At 40.3% G+C, this 22,185-nt stretch overlaps 1 protein-coding gene across 6 annotated transcripts in view; it reads right to left on the reverse strand.

Moving 5' to 3' along the window:
* Positions 1–5,509: 5,509 nt before the first annotated feature.
* Positions 5,510–22,185, reverse strand: part of ccser2a (coiled-coil serine-rich protein 2a) — a 52,776-nt gene continuing 36,100 nt past the window's right edge. For 4 of the 6 annotated variants that reach the window (XM_085477358.1, XM_085477356.1, XM_085477357.1 and 1 more), the window contains one exon: positions 5,510–10,221. In XM_085477358.1, coding sequence (XP_085333484.1) covers positions 9,496–10,221 — 726 coding nt within the window. In that variant the 3' untranslated portion in view covers positions 5,510–9,495. Of the gene's footprint in view, positions 10,222–14,500; positions 14,541–16,025; positions 16,111–22,185 lie in introns of all 6 variants that reach the window. The other 2 variants (XM_085477360.1, XM_085477359.1) reach the window with 2 other exon arrangements.

Genomic DNA, 22,185 nt, shown 5'->3' on the forward strand with positions numbered 1-22,185 from the left:
AAACATGCTTGTTCACTGAATATTCAGCTTAGTAACAAATGATTTCAAATAACACGATTTCTACATGTGAATATTAAATGTCAGCAGCTGTTATTGTGTGACGTTTTGGCTCTGTACCCAACCACAGTGAATTTTAAATCAATCAAATTAAAAAAAAAAAAAAAAAAAAAATTGTTTTCAACATTTATCCTTTGCAGCCAATGACTGTAAATAGACATCACCAAATACTGCATTTCCTCTGTTGGTCTGAGATCAGGTGGGTGACTTAGTCATTGAAGAATATCCCATTTCTTTGCATTGAGGAACTGTTGGGTTGCTTTTGAATTATGCTTTGAGTCATTATTCATTTGCACTTTGAAGTGTTGTCTGATCAGCTTTGTAACATTTGGCTGAATCTGGGAGTATAGCCCTGTGCACTTCAGGATTAATCCTGCTGCTTCTATCAGGAGTAACATCATCAGTAAGCACCGATGTGCTGAAAGAAGCCATCTATGTCCACTGTGAATGACCATCTTTGAACAGAGGCGGTGGCTTACAAAACCCACTGTCTGCCATGTTGAATCCAGTTTTGAGATCCCTTGCCAGATGCCTCAACACCCACTCACATCCATTTGAGTGCAGTAAATCACATGATAGTGTGGGGCTAGGTTTCACAACGGGTTCACCCAAAACCATGACTGATTGTGACCCACACCCGTTTTCACACCTTGGCTTGTGTAATTAGGTAGAGGATCAATAGGGGGTCCTTGACCCTCTTGGGGAAACTCCCATAGGGCTTAAATTTGGGACTCTCCACCAATTGCTCTTAGAACTGAAGAAGCTTCTCGGATGAGAGGTGAAACATCTTCAAGTAACTTAAAGAAGTTCAGATGCTTTTCTTTCCAAGCTCCTTAGACTATGGTGACCTGGATGACTGAGAACCTTCACAGACATGTGCTTACTGTGCTCAGTGATAGAGTTGCACTGGAAAAGTGATAATTGTCCTTCTTTTCCTGAGTGTAACTAGTAGTTTGCAACTGGTAAACTTTATGCGTGGCCATTTGTGAACGGGTCTATGGTTGTACACCTTCACAATTACAGGGCTACATACCTCGTTTATAGTACTGACTTGACCACTCAAGTTTTGCTCTCTCTTTGATGGGTTAATTTCTTAGCATAATGATGGCCTCATTCACTTGCACAGACATCTTTTCCTGGGTAAAGATTCAGAAGATGGCCCGAAATGTACAACACCTGGCCAGTTTTCTCCCAGGCTATTTAAAACCCTGTCTCTGAAGGCCTTCCCATTCTCCTCTCCCACTGCTGCCTTGCTCCTGTCCTGTGACAATAACTATGTCCAATTGTTGTCAAAAAAGTGAGTTTAAATTCATTTCTTTTAATTAACACAGCTCAAAAAATGGAGACGGGGGCATAATAACAAAAACACTACCCCCCACTAAAACATGACAGTCCTTATTAACTTGACTATGTTTAGGTCAGGTACTACCCACTATGAGGTCATTATCCTGGAAGGCACGTCAGACAGAAAGTTATGGAGTATATACAATATCATGTAATGCTTGTAAGCTGTGCAGCAGAAAATCTTGACTAGTAATTTAAACTGATAAATATGAGCTTTGAGCAGCCACTAACATGACATTTTAAAGCAATGATATGCAAATTAATATACAGTGCAGCAGACAGACTGAACTCAAGGTTGGCAACGAGTGCAACAGCCTTAAATGTTAATCAGCAGCTCAAAAAAAAGGAAGCTAGGACAAAAAAAAACAAACAGTTAATATGTGCAAAAATATTCTTTAGGTAATATTAAGTATGCAGTGATGAAGGGGACTGGGAACTTGTGGATGACCAAAGTTTGTTAAGTTTGCCATGAGGCTAAGATCACAAGAAACAATCGTGTTAGTCAGCTGTGTTTACGGCGAAAATCAGGAAAGCTAATTTCCATAATTATCTTTTGCTGAGATTGCAATGAGTAAGAGACAGCCTCTCCCCGGCTCAAATAATAATCAACAATGAAAGTGAAGTGTAAAAACAGCTTAAAATCAATTCAGCCCACAATACCTGAAGTGTAAATCATGAATACCCTGCTTGTCTATTCATAGCACAGTTCAGCCCGTACAGGGAGTTCATTCAAAATACAAACCAACACAAACATTGCATAGGGGTTAATCCAGTTGCAAAACATAGCCTAGTGGAAGCTTAGAGATCAACAACAAGCAGAGCAACAAAGCAGGCAGCAGACCCGCAACACACAGCAGAGCCAACACATCAAGACACAACAGGCAGGTGATAAAGAGAAGCTGTGATTTCAGCAGACGACATCTCAAGAAGCAAAGTCAGGAAGAGCAGTTTGAGCCCACAGCTGCTATGATTGAAGTCTAACCAGCAAAGAGCACAGTGTAAATATCATTACCTCTTTCCAAAGTCTCTGAAGTTGCATGTTGGAAGGCAAGCTTGTTGGAATGCATAAATATAAGCAACATGTGTCTGGGGCAATTTTCTTTTATTAATTATATTTTTAGCTGATCTGACTTTATTTGAAAGAAAAAGTAAACGTTTGAATAGATCCCCGATTTGAAGGTGGGCGTTAGATATAGGTTATCCTCTCATGCTCTTGGGGAGCATTTTTTGCACAGATTTCTGTGGAGTCATTGACGTCCAGTGTGATACTGTGGTGAAAACTGTGCTATCTGCCTGTGATCAACAGATATACATGCACTCATTGGCTACTTTGTTAGGTCAGCTGATCATTAATGCATCCAGTAAGGACCCACAGGCTAGTAGTAGAAAGTCAACATCCACACTGATCAAGAAGCACCTGGTAGCTCAGTGCAATGAGATCAATAGAAGACAGCTACAGAAATTGTTGATACTGTGTCCTTCCGTTAAAGAAAGAAAAACTTGACAAAAGTAATAATAATTAAACATTTACTGAAAATTAACCAATGAAAATCTCAGATGTTGCTTTTGAATTGTGATTCAAGAGAAGAAGAAAAAACTAATTTATGTTGGCCTCGACGGAAATGATGGCACCCCCTAGAAAAGATTGAAAATAAGTGCTATGCCCATCAGTGAAATGTACAAGTTGCCAAATATCAAGAACTTTTCATTTTAGATTTTAGTGAATAATATATTATTTATAATATTTAGTGAATATGATGGAAAGCTACAGTGGAGTGAAAAATTATTTGATCTCCTGCTGAATTTGTAAGTCATACATAAATGAAGAGTCTCTAATTTTTATAGCAGTTTCATTTTAATCGAGAGACAGACTATCAATCAAAAATCCACAAAAACACATAAAAGTTCTAAATTGATTTGCATGGCTCTCCCTCTCGCTATTAAAATGAAACAACTCTTTGAAAGTGAGCAAACTTACAAATTTAGCAGGGGGATCAGTTTATTTACTTTTTTCACTTTTGCACAGGAGAAAATATGGTGTGAGGTGACAGTGTGTGTGTCTGTATGTGTGCAGTAATTGGCTAAAAACTGCTTAAACTTACAGCTGAAAAGGGGTATGCCAATCTTTGGATCTATATTTGAATCTCCACTGAGATTCAAAGAAAAACGCCTCAGATAACAGAGAATACAGGAGTACATAAAGACTAAAAAAAGAATCACATGAGACCATAAGAACAGACTCCTTTCATTCTTATTGTATTTACTTAGCAAGAGAGTTGGAAAAGTTGCCTTCAAATCTAACATATTTGACTACTTCCCAGCGATGTTGGTGCATCGCACTTTGTTTGACCCATTTTTAGTTTCTTAGCCGCCCCACCTACGCTATTTCTTTGGTCTTCTGTGTGGTCTTCTGCTGCTGTGGGCCATCTGCTTCATGGTTCAATCTGCTGTCTGTTGAGAGATGCTCTTCTGCACACCTTGGATGTAATAACAGTTATTTGAATTACAGTTGCTTTACTATCAGCTTGAAGCAGTCTAGCAATTTCCCTCTAACCTCTGACGTCAACATGGCACATTCACCCACAGTACTCCTGCTTACGGGATATTTTCTCTTTTTCAGATCAGTCTCTGTAAACACTAGAAGCATCAGCTGTTTCTGAAACATTCAGACCAGCCGGTCATTTAAAGCCACTTACATGACCTTTGTCTCCATTCTGATACCTGGTTTGAACTTCAGCAGGTCATCTTGACTATGTCTACATGCCTAAATGCATTGAGTTGCTGCCATGAGACTCAGTGTAGAATGTTATAGACCTGTCAGCCTCAAACATTGCCGTCATGGTTGTGCAGTGTAAAGGAAGGGACCAAACAATTTTCAGGCAGTAGAAGTACAGGAATCAAAAAATGTAGTCTGTCATGACTAGATGTTTAGATGTCAAATCGTCATTTCTGCTAAGTCCACAGCCTGATGTGTTTGATTTTTAACATTCGAAATTCATGCTCCATGCATACCTGCTCTACTTAGTGTGCTCTACTTACTGTATGAGTGTGCAAGGAGATATGTTCAGTGAGACACACTGAACATGTCGGCCTCTTCTGCACTGATTTTGTTAATCTTTGTATTAACTACGGCGTTAGCAACGTCAGGGTGAATTTGGGGATTAGATTGTATTTTTAAACATTCCTTCACACTTAAATTCCCTCAGTATAATTACTCCACTGAACCTCTGTTCTCTGAGGAGTAACCTGCAGTATGCAATATGACAACAAAGTTTTAAGCATAGATTTGACAGTCTATGATGAAAGCACTTTAGCTTCCTTTCAAGGGAAAACCTTTTGCACTCCATCTCCCACTTTTCGAAGTTAATGACAGTGTCACGCTACTTCTTGCGCTTGGCAGTCTGTTACCCACCCATCATCTCTGAAGCATGTAACCTCATTATTAAGTGGACTATATGCAAGGTGTCTAGAGGCTGCATGGTTTGTAATGAACAGAGATGCTACTTAGTTTAATTTGACAGGGAGGCATTTCTTCTCAGTGATAACATACTGTAAAGTAATATCCAAGTCTATGTTTGTCTATCTTCCTCTCACAATTCCTATCTCAAAATGAACATAAGTTACATCTATTGTTTGGAGTTTTTTCCCCATTTTTATTTTTTTATTCCCACAAATTTAACATTCATTTTAAAAAGCATTACTAAAAAGCACATTTGGTTTTTAAGCACAATTTATTTCCACAGTAAAACAACCAGCAGACATGAAAAACAAGAAGACCAAAATAAGAATGAGGCTTCAGTTTTATCTTAAACTGAAATCGGCAGCTTTGTTGGTGACATGCGAAAAACATATTACAAATATTAAAGAACCAAAACATGACAGGACTCAAACTGAAAATTAGCCAAAACACCCTCCTCAGCTTATTTGGTTCAAACTTTATTGCTGTCTCACAAGTCTTCCTAGAAAAATATGACTTTGCAAACAGAAACAAACAGGGAGAGAAGAGAGCGTAAAATAAAGCAAAATAGATTTTGTCTAAACCAAGTATCGCCCCTAAGACAGTTTGTCATTCAGCATTAAGAACTAATGTAATTTAAAGTGCCTCAAATTACAATTTTTTAAATGTCTGATTTTTTTTTTTTTTTTATAATTTGCATTTCAATAGCTGGTACCACATCCTCTTTAGATTTGAAAGCATTTTTCTAATAGGTAATGGCAGATAGAGTAAGCATGAATTGAGGCAGAGATTTGGGAAAGGTCTCAGAGGGGGCTACCGGAGGCTCCTGGGCCAGGCAGATCCACATGTACTAATGAGAGATGAAAGAATTGAAGGGTGGGGGCACAAAGATGAAAACAAATAGCCTGTAGTGACAAGAGCATAGAAAACTGGATAGGGAGTGTATGAGGTGTAGCTCCTTAAATTCAGATAAATTATCCCCAAAAAGATTGCTACAAGTACAGTTTAGCACGCCTTCTTTTTGCTCCAAACAGTATTGCACAGTATACTTGAGACAGTGCATATGAGCTGCGAGCAGCTGATGAAGGAGAATATGTAGTGATAAATACCGTGACCTTGGATATTATGGGAATATGAACTGCTACACTGTGGCGCCTTATCTGCTTACACTGTAAACTTCTAGTTGGTGATTCAGCTGGCAAGTAACACTTGAATGGCGAATCTGCTCTAAAACGTACATCAGCACATCACACCGTGTCACAGAACCACAAGTCAAGTATGACAGCATACAGCTGCTGAAGAAACACTAACCTACATCTTTCAAGAATCAAGCTTTTACTTTAAAAACGTCATCAGAGATGAGAGTGGTTGCTAAAGGAACATCTGTTCCTGATAATCATTTCAAACTCGCATTAACTTTTCTGATTCTCGTTTATTTTTGTTATTTTCTTTTTGGCCAATGAGAGCCACAAAAAAAAAAAAATACAGTTGCAATTGCCAACATCTTATTCTTTAAGGTGAAGTAGCGAATTTGTAACTCAACAGAATATTGGTCTTATTAAATATTTCTTTAAAAATAAATAAATGAATGCAAAAAATGTGGTGAGTGAATCAAAACAATCAGCTAAAGGTGCTAAAATGCCCCACAGCTTTAAAAAAAAAAAAAAAAAGCCTTTATATGAAGCCTTGAGCTGTAAATACACCTTTTTTTCCTCTGTGTTTGTTGTGTTTTTTCTCTGTGCATTTTTTTTCCTTTTGCAAAAAGTTGCATTCCTCTTTCATTCAGAATAATAATGCAGAAAATATATATTTTTCCCCTCTTGTGCAATGCAGCTTTATAATTTGTGCGTCCTCTCTGAAAAATAAAGCGAATCAAGTTCCTGCATTAGGACTGATCCAAGTTGTTAGAGTTTTTAGCCCTGTTTTGTTAAAGCATAGCAGGCAAGAGAGATTTGCTTGACTGCTAAACTGAACAAGGACATTGATTTGGAGCTTGGGAATACAGCACAGAGAGGCATGGTACTGCCCTGTTTTCCCTGGCATGGCTTTGCGTTTGGCCTGGGCTGATGGATCTCTCACTGCCTCTGTCTCTCTCTCACACACACACGCACACACACACTCTTTCCTCCAAGAGCAAAACACTGGCAGACAGAGGTGTCTGGAGATACGCACACATAAATACACACATACAAATACACACAGCAGGCAACATTGATTTCCTGTTTGGCATTACTTAGCAGTGAATGACACAGCTGAGGGGCGCAGGCTATTCTCTAGACCACAGTGCAGACAAAGATTGTATGCATTCTGTCCTTCGTGACATTTTAAAGACAAGTCTGCCAGAAAGGGCTTGTGTTGATCATTAGCACCTTCACTACTTTTATAAATTGTTTTCAGCTTTTCTTTGTCTCTTGCTGGGCACCTATCTTACACTCTGGGTGTGTCTTCCTGTCCACGTTCCATTTTCATTATAAGAAATGGGCTTTTCTTGGCTTCACAGAGCACTGCTGACTGCTTGGCTGGCTTGGCACAATGTTGAGCCATCCAACAGGTAAACATGTATTATCAGCCACATGGATCCTCAATCACAAACAAACACAAGCCTCTATCCATTTCCAGGGTAATCTAGAGATGGGCATCTTTTTTTATGGCTACAGCAGGCAAACAGATGAGTGTTTACTTGGAGACCTCATTTTGTGAGCACTTCCAAAACAACACAGATACACTTTCATGCACTTTGTTAAAGAACTCAGAGTGCTGGCCTGTAGGTGCACTTGTGCGACTGTTGGAAAGTGTGAAATGAGGTCTGCGTCTCTTCTGAGTTTCGCGTCTCTTTGAGTTCTGCCAAAGTTCCTGTACATGTGCGTCTATACAACTCATGTGTGTGTCTCTCTATCCCCCTCTGTCTCACTCTGTCTTTGTAGGGTGCATTATTGGACGCAGTAGACCGGACACTGCCAGAGGCGTACACCAAGCGGTCACGCGGCGTGACAGAGGAGAGAGCAGAGCTGCTGTCAGAAGGCCTTTTTAACACACTGCTGCTCTCCGTTCAGGGACATTTCGAGAGCGTTTGACTGCAAAAGGGCTTCGCAAAGCAGCGATAAACACAATTCTGCAAAACTCCCACAGAAACACCACCAAAGCCCTGAAGGCTCCCCACCTGAAAATACCGCGCTAATACCTTTGATGTTCCCAAAGAGACATGCAAGAGAGTGAGAGGAGAGACGGTGGAATAGGGAAAAAAATAAAAACGACAGCAGCTCAGCGCGCACGCTTTTTCTCCAGGCAGCAGCTTCACACATCTAATGAATCCCCATTAGTTGACGTTTCCACGTGTGGGCGATTAAAGGAAAAGTTATTTCAAGAAAGTCAGCGTGCATTGTAAGTTATTTAATTAACTCACAAATGATGTTTTATTCAGTTTTATTCACCATTCTCAACCTGAGTTTGACTTGCGATATTTTCTTCTACCACATGTTGATGTTTGAAATTGGGCAGATCACCCTTTGTTTACTCTTTTTCAGTATGTTTTAAAAGTTCATTGTCTTGTAGCAACGATTTTACTATCCAGATATTAACTTTGCTTTTTTTTTTTTAAACATACCATTTCCTTCTCACCATATCTCATTTTACTCTTCAGTCGTTTTCATCTAAAACTGCACAAAGTAACCCTGAAATAACAGTGTATTTTGTCTGTGTTTGCACATATAGATATGAGTGCGCTTCCACTGTCCCTGAGCACACTTAAGTGTGTGAGTGCTTTATTATGCTGCTTCTTTCCACTACATTATGAAAGCTAATTCCTCACTTGCACACTGTTTCTAATTATATCCCCACCACCAGCCTTTTGTTATTTTTCAGTGCCTATATTTCCATCACAGTGCATTGACACAAAAGGTCTGTGAACCCTTCTGCTACCACGTGCATGGTTTGAAAGTTCACTCAGGATGTAAGTGTAGTGAGCTGAACTGGAAGGATGTGAACACCTACAGCGTGGAGCTGTTTTTTAAATCCATCTCTCAACACTACGTTTCTCTATCTTTAAAAAAAATACATATGCGCACACTCAGACACGTTTACCTACACATATTCTCATTCTAGAAGCGACAACTCCAGAGCGCTTTGACAAATTTCTTTTTTTCTGTCTCTAGCCCCATTTCACATTCACTTTCTTGCCTCTTTCCCACTTTCTTTTTTCCCTCGGTTTCCCCCCGGGCTGTCTATTACACAGCGAAGGTCAAACTCATGTCACCACTATGTTTAAAACCAAATGCACCTGTGTGTCAAAGGGCACGGTTGTGTGAGGAACGAGTGAACTTGGACTTTAAAATGTGACATTAGCCAGTGGGTATTAAAAGAAAACAAAACTGGTAACACTCTTTTCTTCCATCTGCAGCCTTCATGTTCATGTGCAAAACTAACTTCCTCATCAAAACCCTTCGATCTCACAAGTGTGGACAGTAGTGAAAATAAGGTCCGTCTACATAATACATTTTGATCAATCATGTTGAAGTGGTTAATTTAGAAACAATAGGCAGTGCTTGAATGTCTCATATATATTAGTAATGAGCTAGGAGGCGAAGGAGATGACTATCAATGTCAGAGTAATTTCAGTTTTAGGTTATGATGGACGGATTTCAGGTCCTCAGGGAATCTTTGGCTTTGGGAGGCATGAGTGACTCAAAGGGATCGGGAACTTGGCTGACCCGGGGTCTCAGTGTACCCTGGTTAGGCTCCTTTAGGCTGTGCTCCTCCCGGCTGGAACTGGTGTAACTTGGATCCCTGCGAGGCTGAAGCAGTGAAGTACAAAACAGACTTTGAGCTTGCACCTGGGGTCCAGTGTTAAAGCAGGGAAGGCCTCTAGATGGAGGCGGCAGCTGCTTCGCTTGGTTAGCCAGAGGCCCTAAGGAACACCCCGGCTTCAGAGAGCCAAAGCCACCAGTGCCCCCTGGTTTGAGTGCAGGGAGAGAAACGCGCTTGTGAAAGCGAGGAGGCTGCAGCATGCGAGGGCAAGTCAAACCAGCAGATCTAGCAGTGACAGAGTTCTGCAGTACCGCAGCGGGGGCTCTCCTCTCATGCTGTGCTGCTGATGCTGGACTGTCCCTGGCAGTTATCCCCTGTGGAGCTCCAGAACCCAGGCGGTGCAGGTTGGTGTTCGGGAGATGACTCAGCTTGTCAGGGCCTGTTGGCCCGGACGCATCTGCCACAACTGCTTTAAGAGGACGGTCAGCATCTAAATGGGTTGCTTCCTCTGATTTACTCCTTGTGAGGTCACTGCGGCCCACGGTAGGGGTTGTTCTTACTAGTTTTCCCTGTTGGAGGTGCTCGTTGAGACAGGGGTTGAAAGGCCGTAGTATTTGAGGCTGTGGGGTAAAAGAAAAAGGAACAGTGTATCAATAAGTGAACACTAAGTGTGTGATATACAGGCAGTGTTTTATTAACATGTTTCTGAAGTAGACAGTTTTAAATAAATAAGTGAATAAATATCCTCCCCAAGTATCTTTGAACCTCATGGAAAATTGCGACCCTCACAATATCACAGCCTGTTTCAATTACCAGCCACTGAACTAGTCCTACATTAAAAAGAAGAAAAGGCACAAAGGCAGCCCTGATTCAGCAGAGGAGAATAACCTTGTTGTGCGAGTCTGAAATCTACTGACACTTTTGAATTATTTTGCAATCACTGCTGCAGTGGGGCTTCAAAATATTCAAACTGGGAGCTACAATACACGCTGCCTACGTGAGAACATGCTGAGCTGTTGAACCACACAAAATTCATACCAACCATGGTGTTGCCCTCCAATAGGGGACATCCAGTTTATGAGCACAAAACCATGCACACCTGGATGAGAGGAGCTAATTATCCCGTCCAAAAACAAAAGAGCTGCTGACACAGACTCAACGTAAACTTATTTTACTTTGACTACATCGAATTGTTTCAAAGCAATAGTCTGTATATAAAAGATGGACATAGTCGGGGACGTCACCAGCTGGACTGATCTGTTTTTGAAGGCTTGTGCTGAGCGGTTTCGTCTTTGTTATCATAGCTATTTGACACCACACAGAACAAGCGCAGGTTGGATCAAACGGAAGGACGCTGACATTCTACCAGTTCGTTACATTTAAAGTAAGCTTGCCCACACCCTGCATTATCACCCTTATGTAGGGCTGCTCAATTAATCGAATTTTAATCACGATTACGATCTGGGCTTTCAACGATCATTAAAAATGACTGAGCTGATTATTAGCCCCTCCCTCGTGCTTTACTCTCGCGCTGCTCCGTGTGGCAAATCGAGCGCACCTCTCTGCATTTCGAACACGTGTCACAACAATTAAGAGCAGCGGTCTCCCAACCTTTTTTGCGCCACGGACCGGTTTATGCCCGACAATATTTTCATGGACCGGCCTTTAAGGTGTCGCGGATAAATACAACAAAATAAAACTAGTACCGGTACCAAAAAAAAGAAAATTTATTCATAACACACATGAAAAGACCAAGGAAAACCGAGTAAACGATAAAAACGATAACAAAATAACGCTGAAAACCACCCTGAAAACCATACATTTCACACCTGAGCCTCAACTCTCGCGGCCCGGTACCAAACGACTCACGGACCGGTACCGGTCCGAGGCCCGGGGGTTGGGGACCGCTGATTAAGAGGACCCGAGGGAAGCTCGGAAAGCTAAGCAGAAGTTATTTGGAGAGGAGAGTGACTGCTGTTGGTTGAAAAGAGAGGTAAAAAAAACTTCAGTGGTGTGGAAACATTATGGTTCACCGAGTCAGACGTGGATCAAGTAGACATAGTGTGTAAACTTTGCTACGGTGTTGTAGCTGCACCACAGAGCAACACTGCAAAGTTCACTAAACATAGATGTTTACATTTTTCATTTATTTTTTATATTGCAAACATTTGCACTGTTATCAGTATTTGCACACTATTTTATATTATTTTTTGACAATCTTTAAAGTCATTATTCAATACATTGTTATTGTTAAATAAATATCGTCAAATAATCGAGATCTCAATTTCAGTGAAAATAATCGTGATTATCATTTTTGCCATAATCGAGCAGCCCTACCCTTATGAACACTAACGGGGACTATAATTTGAAAAAACGAACATCCTGCTCTATTAAAGGAGACTTAAAACTAGTGATTGCAACAGTCAGACATAAACTCATCAGCAAAGTGTTTACTGACATCACACAGCAAGGAAGACAAAGACCCTTTTACACCCGTAGGAATCGCCCTCTGCAGGCCATGTGAAAGAATGCAAATTTAAGTCACATCCATATATGGTGTTGTATTCAAACTCAGAAGCTAGAGCTATCTTTTATATACACAGTCTAAGCTGACAGAGCCAGTGTGCAATTAGCTTGTATTTTAAGTGTTTTATTTATCTATGTAACAAACGATGTACGCATCACCTGCTTTATTTGTTTAGATGTAGCCAGGGGAAAGCAAACAGATTCTATATATTATTCTGCATGACTGCTTCACTAAATACATCTTTTTTTTTTTTACCAAAGATGAACAGTGACATAAGATAACCTTTTTATAGCAACCACCCTGTAACACAGGTGCAGATAAGCAGCAGATTACAGGACCAGACAGTGGTTACTGTATCTATAAGAAGTCCAGCAAAAGCTGAGATCCTTGCATCAGATGCAACAAGAAAAAAATCAATATTCTACTCCTGTACTTGCAGATATCTTATCCAAGTACATTTTCAAAGTAGTTCATGACCAAACGTATATAAAAATGCTTCAAGACATTTCTAGCCTTTCTAGCCTATTTAGTTTGTACTGCCAGTTTTTACAATCAGAAATCAGAAGACCAGCCTTTTGGCTCCTCTTCTTTGAGCAGTGCCTGTAGGATCCAAATCCACCTGGAACCATCAAAAGCTTCTAAAAAGCCTGAACTCAGTTTCAGCAGAACATATTCACTGTGAGTTCGAAGTGAAGGGATCTCAAAGGACAGGAATATATAGCTGCACTGGTCAGGATGCTGGATCTGTTTGTACCATCAGTCATTTGTATTTAAAGTGTGAGAGAGCATGTCTGAGGCCACAGCTCCATCTCCTGGTCCCCTGCCACAAGACGTCCACTAGCGTGTTACAAAACCCTTGTTCACCTTTCGTTTTCAGTTTGCTCATTTAAAAAAAAAAAAATGCTGCTTTTATACTTCTAGATTCAAAGTCTGTCATTATGAAGTCTGAATAATTTCGGCTTCTTTTGCATCTTACAATAAGCTCCGATTAGTCCACCAGTCGACCCATCAGCATCTTAATATCTCATGTATATCACGACTCAGTGTGAGACATAATCCACAAATTAGAAGTGATGTCACAAAAGTAATTATCATATGAATCAAGCATCATCTAAAAAGGTGAGTGACATTATTAACATGACCTTATTTCCATTGTGCCTCTGACTTATTCAGAGCAAAACATACTAAAACCAGACGAATACATGCATTGTACTATTTCTGACAGTGTGCTTCACATTTCATACAGACTGAAATGTTTGTAAGAACTGCAGTCATATTCTACGTCTAACTGCAAGCTTTGTAATGAGCCCATATATTTACAGCTTTCGCTAGTAGAGATATCCTGTATCATTTGGGTCATAGTCAGCAATTATTTGCATCTGCAGCTATCTGCTACAGATACTAATAATTAGCAGCAATCACTCTGAGCAGTTCACTGCACTGCCAAGAAAATATCACAGCTCACTAATGATAGCTATCACTTTTACACAAAATCACCAGTGGAACCCAAAAAAAAAAAAAAAAAAAATCATGTTAATTTGTGACACCTGGAAGATCTCACATCCCACTACAATAAAATCATCTCCACCCACCCTCAACATGTCACGAGAAATGGTTTGTTATTAAGAAAAGCAACCTGCAAGAATGTGAAGTGAAAGCATGCAAATAATTGCCATTTAGCAGGAAGACTATGTGATTGCTGCACATAAGCAGATGGGATCGTCAATATGGTGGCACTCAATTTTAAAGCAAGATTAGACTTCATGTGTCGCTCGTGGTGGTGGATTGTGTTGAAATAAGAGCTGTGGAAAGATTGAGAGTATGTGTGAGTACTTAGATTTGCCTTGTTGCGTAGCTGCATTTGATAGGGGAGCTAGAAAGACTGATTACTCAGGACAGCAGTAAATATACACTCACATCCAATAACATGAGGCTATTTGAAAATCTTACTCCCTTTAATACCCTTCATCCATCAAAGTGAGTGCCTAATGAGTGAATAAAATATAGAAAAACCAAACCACACACAGAAACATTAGCCAAAGCATGCACAACAGTTCTTATATAGTTAAATTACAGAATGGAATTAACTAAAAGACAAACAATAAAAGCAAAAGCACAAAAAATATTGCCGTAATAAATTTGTAAAACATGACAGAAGACTCAAAAATCTGTGACAACTCTGTGACCCCAAATTTATATCCATTAATAAACGCAGGCATAGAAAGAAGTCAAAACTGAAACCCAAACGCTAATCATGCAAACGCAGAATTACAAAGACATGCTTCTGTCATGCCATGTGTCACAAGACAACAGCCCAGCGAGCAGGAGGTGGGCAGCACGTCCATTTCATGTTAAAGAGAGGATTACTGTACCACGCTGTGTCAGTGAAGTACTGCACTAGGTGCTCCACTCCTTGCATAGGCATTATGTGTGAGGAGGCAAAGGTATAGAAGAAACACTGTGAGAGATTCATTTTCAGACTTTTAACAGACAAGAGTACAGAGATGAGGAGATAGAGCGGGGTTAACGGATTAGAAGACAGGATGAAATGAGATTCGGGAGAAAGAGAAAGAGAGGGTTACCGACATCTAAGGCACATATTTATTGTGCCATTTAGAATTAGAACAAAGCCCAAGAGAAGGTTACACATTAGTTCCACAAACCAATTTAATTCATTTACTATGACCTCCTTTCATTCGCACCGCTTCTCTTTTTTCCTATTCTTAAGACCATTACTACTGGCAGGAACTCTTTGCTGCTTTGTTTACAGCCAGGGCTCCCTGAGGGGGGTCAGAGCATTAGTGGTTTATCCAGTAAAATAAAAATACACTTTTTATTCATTCCAGTTTCAGTGTCTCATTGTAATATCTAAATACATCAGCCTACCAATTATATTCCAGTAGGTTTAAAAGTCATGACCACTATCCTCCTACTTTTTTTCTTCAACTGTGCATAGCCTTTTTTTTTTCCTTTTCGCCTTTGTTTGATGCTGTTTTGTTTAATTAGACCACGCAATTTACTGGTTGGAGAAAATGCACTTCGACTGAAGGCTGGGGAATAAGGACACAGCTGTCAAAATGTGATTTTGTAATAATTTGAAACATGCCAGAAAATATACCTGTGTCACTTTTTTCCCCTCTTGATACAAAGCTAAGTCCCACTGAGGTAGATCAAAGAAACACAGCGTGGGTTCTTTTCTTTGTTTGTTTTTTCCATTTTGTGCTCTTCACACTCACATATGTGCATTTTCTGAAGTCTATTTACCCATTGTCATTCTCTTTATCTGCCTCCTCTACTTGCTAGCTTGTCAGCACTGCATAATACAAAAGCCATGTGACAGCTACTGAGATAGGTGAGGTTGTTGTGACCAGCCTGCCCTTGTTTCTATAGTCTTCTCTTTCTCTATAGGCAAAGACAATGTTATGTGTGTTATTTTTTATTTCTCTTCCCTGCATATTTTTACAGCATTCCTGTAGAATGAGTATAAGAACTCGGACTTAAAATACAGGTGTCTACGGGTTTTAAAAAAAGACAATAAATGATGTTATTTCTGACTGAATAGAACTAAAAAAGGAGAAAATAAGTCATACAGGGGAAGCAATGGAAGAGGATGCATGAGGATTAATTGTAAAGGACCAAAAGTCAGACTATGTATAGTAAAACAAACAAGAAACAGCTATTTGTCCTGTTTCTAATCTTGTCCCATATTAATCTAAAAGCAGACAGACCACAAACAGCTCTGGAACATCATGAGGCGAAAAAAATCCCTTCTACTAACTGGAAACAAGACTCGGTAGATTAGAAGGCTTTAACTTGAGACAAAGTTAAACTTTACAGACCCTATATGCTGTGTTATGGAAGGACAGAGAATAGCTGCAAAGGGTGTTAGTGACTCACTCTGTCTGCGCTGGGGCATGCTGGTACGGGTCAAGCCCTGGTGCTGTGCCTGCCACGGGGACAGCAAAGGGGTGGGCAGCACACCCTACGCAGAGAAAAACACAGAGGACAAAAGGCATGACATACCACGTCGTCCACACACACACACACACACGCACGCGCGCACAAAGACACACACACACAGTGAAGCATGCTCACATAGGAAAGCAAACTCACAGGCATAAACACATTGTTTAAGGATACGGATAGACCGCTTCACAAAGCACACAAAATAAACGCGCACACACACACACACACACACACACACACACACACACACACACACACACAAATGCATGCACAGTGCACACGCAGACAAACACGCTTATAAGGCACATTGAGGCGGGTGCATCACGTCAATGTTAAATCCATTATAATAAAAGTTGTGATGCAATGAAAACTCGGGCTTAGTGTTAGTGGAATAAACAAAATAAATCCCTTAATACTAACATTCACTCTAATCTTGAGAACTTGAGGAGCCTTTTTGTTTGAAAAACATGAAGAAAAAAAAAAAAAAAGCAATGTTTATACTGAAATGTTAAATAAAATATAAATAAATTAATCTAATGTTTACACTGAATAAAACATTAAATCCAAGGCTCTGTTTATGGCATTCATGATAGTTCAACTGAAAGGTCATCACAACCAGATACATGGACCGCTAAGGTAAATAATGATTGGTTTTTAAGGCAGCGGGCAGGAATGAACAGTTTTATCAGTGCTGATATCTGATAGCTTACAACCTCTTGTGGATATAATTTGTTTTCCTTATAATGTTTTGTGATGAGCAGGTCGTCAGCTGGATAGTGGGATGGGAATGGTTAAAACAGCACGACAGTTAGAAATGTCAGACTGAAACTCAGGAGGTTATTTTATTATTCATTATCCTTTTAAGCACCCCCCTACCTAGAGATTTCCAATAATCTTTATGTTGTTTTTCAGCTGTGAAAACCACTCTTTTCCTCCTACTCTAAAATTGTAATACTGCTTACATAAAAACTATTAGCCACATACAGTATCTCAGCCCACCTTTGTTGCACAACTGTCATATGAACATTTTTTGCACAAGGCTGAGAAAATACAAGCCTCATTCTATACACTGCGTTTTCCCTAAGGTTAAGCAATTCAACGTTTTCAGCTGTCAGTGGAAGACTCATGGTGAAGAGGCAGCTGTGCCATTTTGTTAAGTGGGTAGAGAGTAGAGCTATATCAAATACTACTTCTTCCTCGGTTGTAGAGAGGGCTCCTTCTTCTCTGATATAAGGGAGAGGCACAAAAATTGTCAAGTAAAAAGAACAAAGAAAGAGCGATATTGAAGACATGAAGGGAAAGGATGCAAGTTCCCAGCAGGTCCACCCCAGATTTCAGAGCCCTCCTAGTGTGACTGCTGCAGCGGGGAGCAATAAGCCTCCCTGATCTGTGCTTGTCCGCGTCCTTCCTTTAACACCAACAAGTTTTTCAGTGGGAGGTCTTCACAGAAGCTTTCTGTTGAAGCTTCATTTGGGGAGAGGAAACTTTAGACGACGAGAACAAGAGAGCGTGTTGGAGGGCTCTTGAATGATTCAGACAGTATCTGGCAGCTTTAATAGAACTCGGCAGCTTAGCCTTTTTTACATTTTCCACAGCTGTAAAAGGTCTCCAATAAAGGGCTGACAGAGCTTCACAAGAGCAGTGAGACAGAAATTGGGAAAATTATACAAGTTATTTTTTTATATATGCCATCCATCAATTTCATCATTTCTCTCCCACCAGCACATAGACTGCGTCTGGCAACACTTCCTTCTCAACTCTTTCAATAAAAAACAACAATGTTAATCTCCTAAACCTCCTTGCGGCTGACCTCGCCCCCTAAATCAGCGGTCCCCAACCCCCGGGCCTCGGACCGGTACCGGTCCGTGAGTCGTTTGGTACCGGGCCGCGAGAGTTGAGGCTCAGGTGTGAAATGTATAGTTTTCAGGGATTTTATCGGTTTTCAGCGTTATTTTGTTATCGTTTTTAGCGTTTACTCGGTTTTCCTTGGTCTTTTCACGTGTGTTATGAATTTTCTTTTTTTTCGGTACCAGTACAAGTTTTATTTTGTTGTATTTATCCGCGACACCTTAAAGGCCGGTCCATGAAAATATTGTCGGGCATAAACCGGTCCGTGGCGCAAAAAAGGTTGGGGACCGCTGCCCTAAATGGTCAAGCCTTTATGGATTGGACCACCAGTCCTTGTGGAATAGCTTCAGCAATGCATACATAACACACTTTTGGTATAACACAAGATTAGTGGTGGAGGTATGTGTATGCTACATGTATAAACTACAGCATTTTAAGATACCAATATCATTGCAACAATAGCTTTTTAGATGTTTTAACTTGTTTTCTTAAATAATGAAAGTTCTCAAAAGTTAACAGATATTGTGATATCCCCTCAAAAATGTTAAGCCAAATGGGAGATGCTACACCTGAACTCATGTAATTTCATAATGGAAGGCCAAATTAATTCCAAACTGGGTGTGAGAGTGGACTGAGGCTTCCTCTATAGGGGAAAAAAAGTTAACATTGTGATCTCTTGATGAAATAGAGCTCTACAAACACAGAAGTACAATGGGTGAACATTTCAAATGAGAATCTGCAATGAATGTGCTCATATACGTTTCAACTGTATTAGGTAGGATTGTCCCAGAATCACTAAACAGGATTTGCTGGAAAGGTCTCACTGTGCTGAATCCAGTAATATACGATATTGGTTAGGCTAATTCAGACTTTCTGCCTGAAAATAGAAAATATTTTTTCTTTTGGTATGTCAGTTTGAAAATACAGTAGTAAGTGCTTCACCTCCTATTGTACCTACTTCAAATCTAGCAAAAGAGCTTGATTGAGCCAGACTGATATTTTTCTGGGAGTACAGAGAAATGAGGGGGATGTACAGTAATAAACAATTTTTAAAAATGTGTTTGCATGCGTAACATTGCTATTCTCAGTGGAAATAGCCATATTAGTATTGGTGGTAGTAGTATGTTCACAAGAGACCCTCTCAGACTGAGATGCACTCTACCTCTTGTGTGCACAGTCCCCAAAGCAGATGGCAAAACTTGGGAAAGTAGGACAAGAATCTAAAAGTCGAAAAAAAAGTTTTTCTTTGTGATCCTACAACCTTTCTTCAAATAACAACACTATTTAGAAGATACATCTGAGCCACTAAAAACAGCCCTGCTCTGCTCAGGTCTCCTAATCCATTACACGGAGTTTCACGAAGTTGGTTACAACTAATACTCCTGCCCTGGCCCCAATGTTTCACTTCACCGACTTTGGCAATTAAATCCTCACCTGGCAAACATGACTCTGTCGTACAAGCTCGTATTAATGAACATGCGTGTGGAATGTGTGCCTGATGCGAGGGGGCAAACTGAGAGAATGAGGAAGGGGAAGTAACACTCGCATCTGAGTGGGGAACACCTTTGGCAGCTTAACACTAATCACTAACCCTCTTCCCCATCCTCTCCCTCTCAGTGACAACAAAATGATCTAATTGTAACTGAGGTAAGAAGTCAAGAAGAGCTGTAATGTCAAGGAAAGAACGACAGACAAAAAAATACAAAAGAAAGAAAGAAATCAATGAAGCAAATAAGAAAGATAGAAGAAAGAGCGGAAGAGATAAAAGAGACACGAAGGGAGGTGTGAGAAGAGAAGAAGAGATGAAGAAGAGGATGTTTAAGAGGCAAAGAGGGAGTGGGAGGATAGCCGTAATTATCCTCTCTGTCTGCCACTGATGAAACACTGCCTATTGTGTTGTCATTGTTTCACTGCTGTGGCTCATCTGCGTGTTTGTTTATCTGGGTTATTAACAAGGTCGGCTCCCCAGTCCTCAGTCGGCTGAACTCATTGTTCAGTCACATTGAGTGTGGCCCGCACTTGAGTACAAGAGATACATGTGGCACAACCCACTCACACACACACAAACAAAACGCAGACAAACAGGGCATCTCTTACATACACATGACAGAAAATAATGCAAATATATAACCACAAGGCTGTGTAGTTTTCTATTGTATTACATCTTAAATTACTCAAATCACACTGCTCATGTTTTATTTGCTGCAAAAGGAAGAGGCAGACAAAACATTTCTCCTGCTGAGATTGCTCTGGGAAGCTATTCACAAAGATTATTTTTCTACAGGCAACATTTAAGTAGCTCCTACTGTCACACTACACTTGCGTCATGCTGCGACAACCGTGTACAATCGTTGTCGGCATTATGTTCACCGACAGCACTATACACATTCCATAATGTAAGCCTTTCTTATCTTTTCTTTTTTCTTGAGCAAGTTTTGGCCTCAAAATTGGATTGCAAGCAGATCTAAATAAGAAGCTGTGGGAGCCGGCGGAGAATATGTTACCACAGCCTTCGCAGAGGCTGCGAAGAAGTCGGGAAATAGGTGAAGAGGATGGGTTAAAGCAGCCTGAAAAGCAATAGCACAAGTTCTGGTCACTGACAAAATATAAGCGGAATGACTGAAGATGCTGCATGAATAATAAACGACTCACTAACAAGTAAATACACTCATGTCCAAGGGTCAAAGGACACAAGCTCACTCTTTTGTGATACTCTTAATCTAAGTTCAAAGCACACAGAGAATTTTCAGTCCATGTCCAAGCACGGACATCTAGACCTCCCAGAATCAGAGAGCACATTTTGCCCCTTGGCTACAGATAAGGCAACTATATATCAACATTAAAGCTTTAAAAGATTATAGCTACTGGCCTTTGACTTCAAAATTAATCTTGACCAAGCCGTTCAGCGTAGCTTTCAAAAATACTATTGCGGGGCACGAGGTACTCCAGTGCTTTGACAGAGCACCCCTTTAAATGTCAGAGGAGAAGAAAAATCAACAAAAAAGGGCATTTTGAGAGCAAGAGAGAAAAAAACAATAACAATGACACCATGTTTGTGTGTGTGCGTGCGTGTGTGTGTGTGTGTGTGTGTGTGTGTGTGTGTGTGTGTGTGTGTGTGTGTGTGTGTTAGAGGAAGAGCATTGGAGAGTGAAATAAAGACAGCCAGACATGATTAATTTGTCAGTAGGGAGGAGGGAAAAAAAGGCAGAATAGCTAGTCTAGGAAAACCACACACATAGAAAACTGTGGGAAAAGCAAAGTACTATAAGAGGAAAACTCTTAATGAACCCAGACTTGCTAAAGGTGCTAAACCTGTCAGTGTGCTACCGAGAGCTTCGATACCAACTAAAAAGACCAAGGAAAAAAAATCTGTTTCTTCCTGGTATTTGTTTACTCTGTGTTCTCTTTTATTTTTACTTCTCAAAAAAATGAAACAAACTCAGAGCTAATCTTTAGGAGCAATTGCAAGCTCTGGAAAGTAACATGCTGTAAAAACATGCTGAAAGTAGTCCAAGGCTGCAAAACAAGAGCGTAGGAAATGGTCTTCACTCTGGTGATGACACCGTAATGTAGATTAAAGCAGGAAGAGTGGAATGTGGTGGCCAGTACAGATTACTGATGAAACAAGCAAAAAGAACAGAGATAAAAATCACAAGAGAAATCTGTTTTGATTTTTTTTGTTTTGTTTTTGGTTTTGTTGGGTTTTTTTTTAATGTTTTTGAGCATTAACACACACCAGGTACTACAGGTCACAGAAAGACGCTCCCACCACGGAGACTGTTCCCATCAAGCTCTGCTAGCCCTTCTTTGATGGTTACCATAGCAACTGTTAAACCATAAGCTCCTGTGGCAAGCAGGGACCTTCTATAGTTGGTAAGCTTGCTTGTTTTGTCTTTTATTCTTCACCTGTAGTCGGTATAAGCCAATTTAAAAACATTTGTCCACTCTTAATAATCATGAGTTTGGCCATACCATGTGTTACAGTTAAGCAGATATCAATCTTAAAATTATTTCCTTTTGTGTCACAGTGCTTATATCTGCCTCTTTGTGTGAGTGGGTGTGTGCGTGTGTCTGTGCATCACACCCTGTTAGCTGAGAGCAGGTCAATTAAGGGAGTGTTTACTAGGCACACTGCCTGTGGCACTCCCACCATTGAACCAATACTTGGCTGCCACACATCACGCTGTGCTGGCTATGATAAACACAGCGAACACATATCTATCCATCTGCCACCTGTCTATCT

The sequence above is a fragment of the Copadichromis virginalis genome, linkage group LG13 (genome assembly GCF_057382275.1).
Source record: "Copadichromis virginalis isolate Kocher_CV1m ecotype Utaka linkage group LG13, C_Virginalis_male_GT1.1, whole genome shotgun sequence".
Classification (NCBI taxonomy): domain Eukaryota; kingdom Metazoa; phylum Chordata; class Actinopteri; order Cichliformes; family Cichlidae; genus Copadichromis; species Copadichromis virginalis.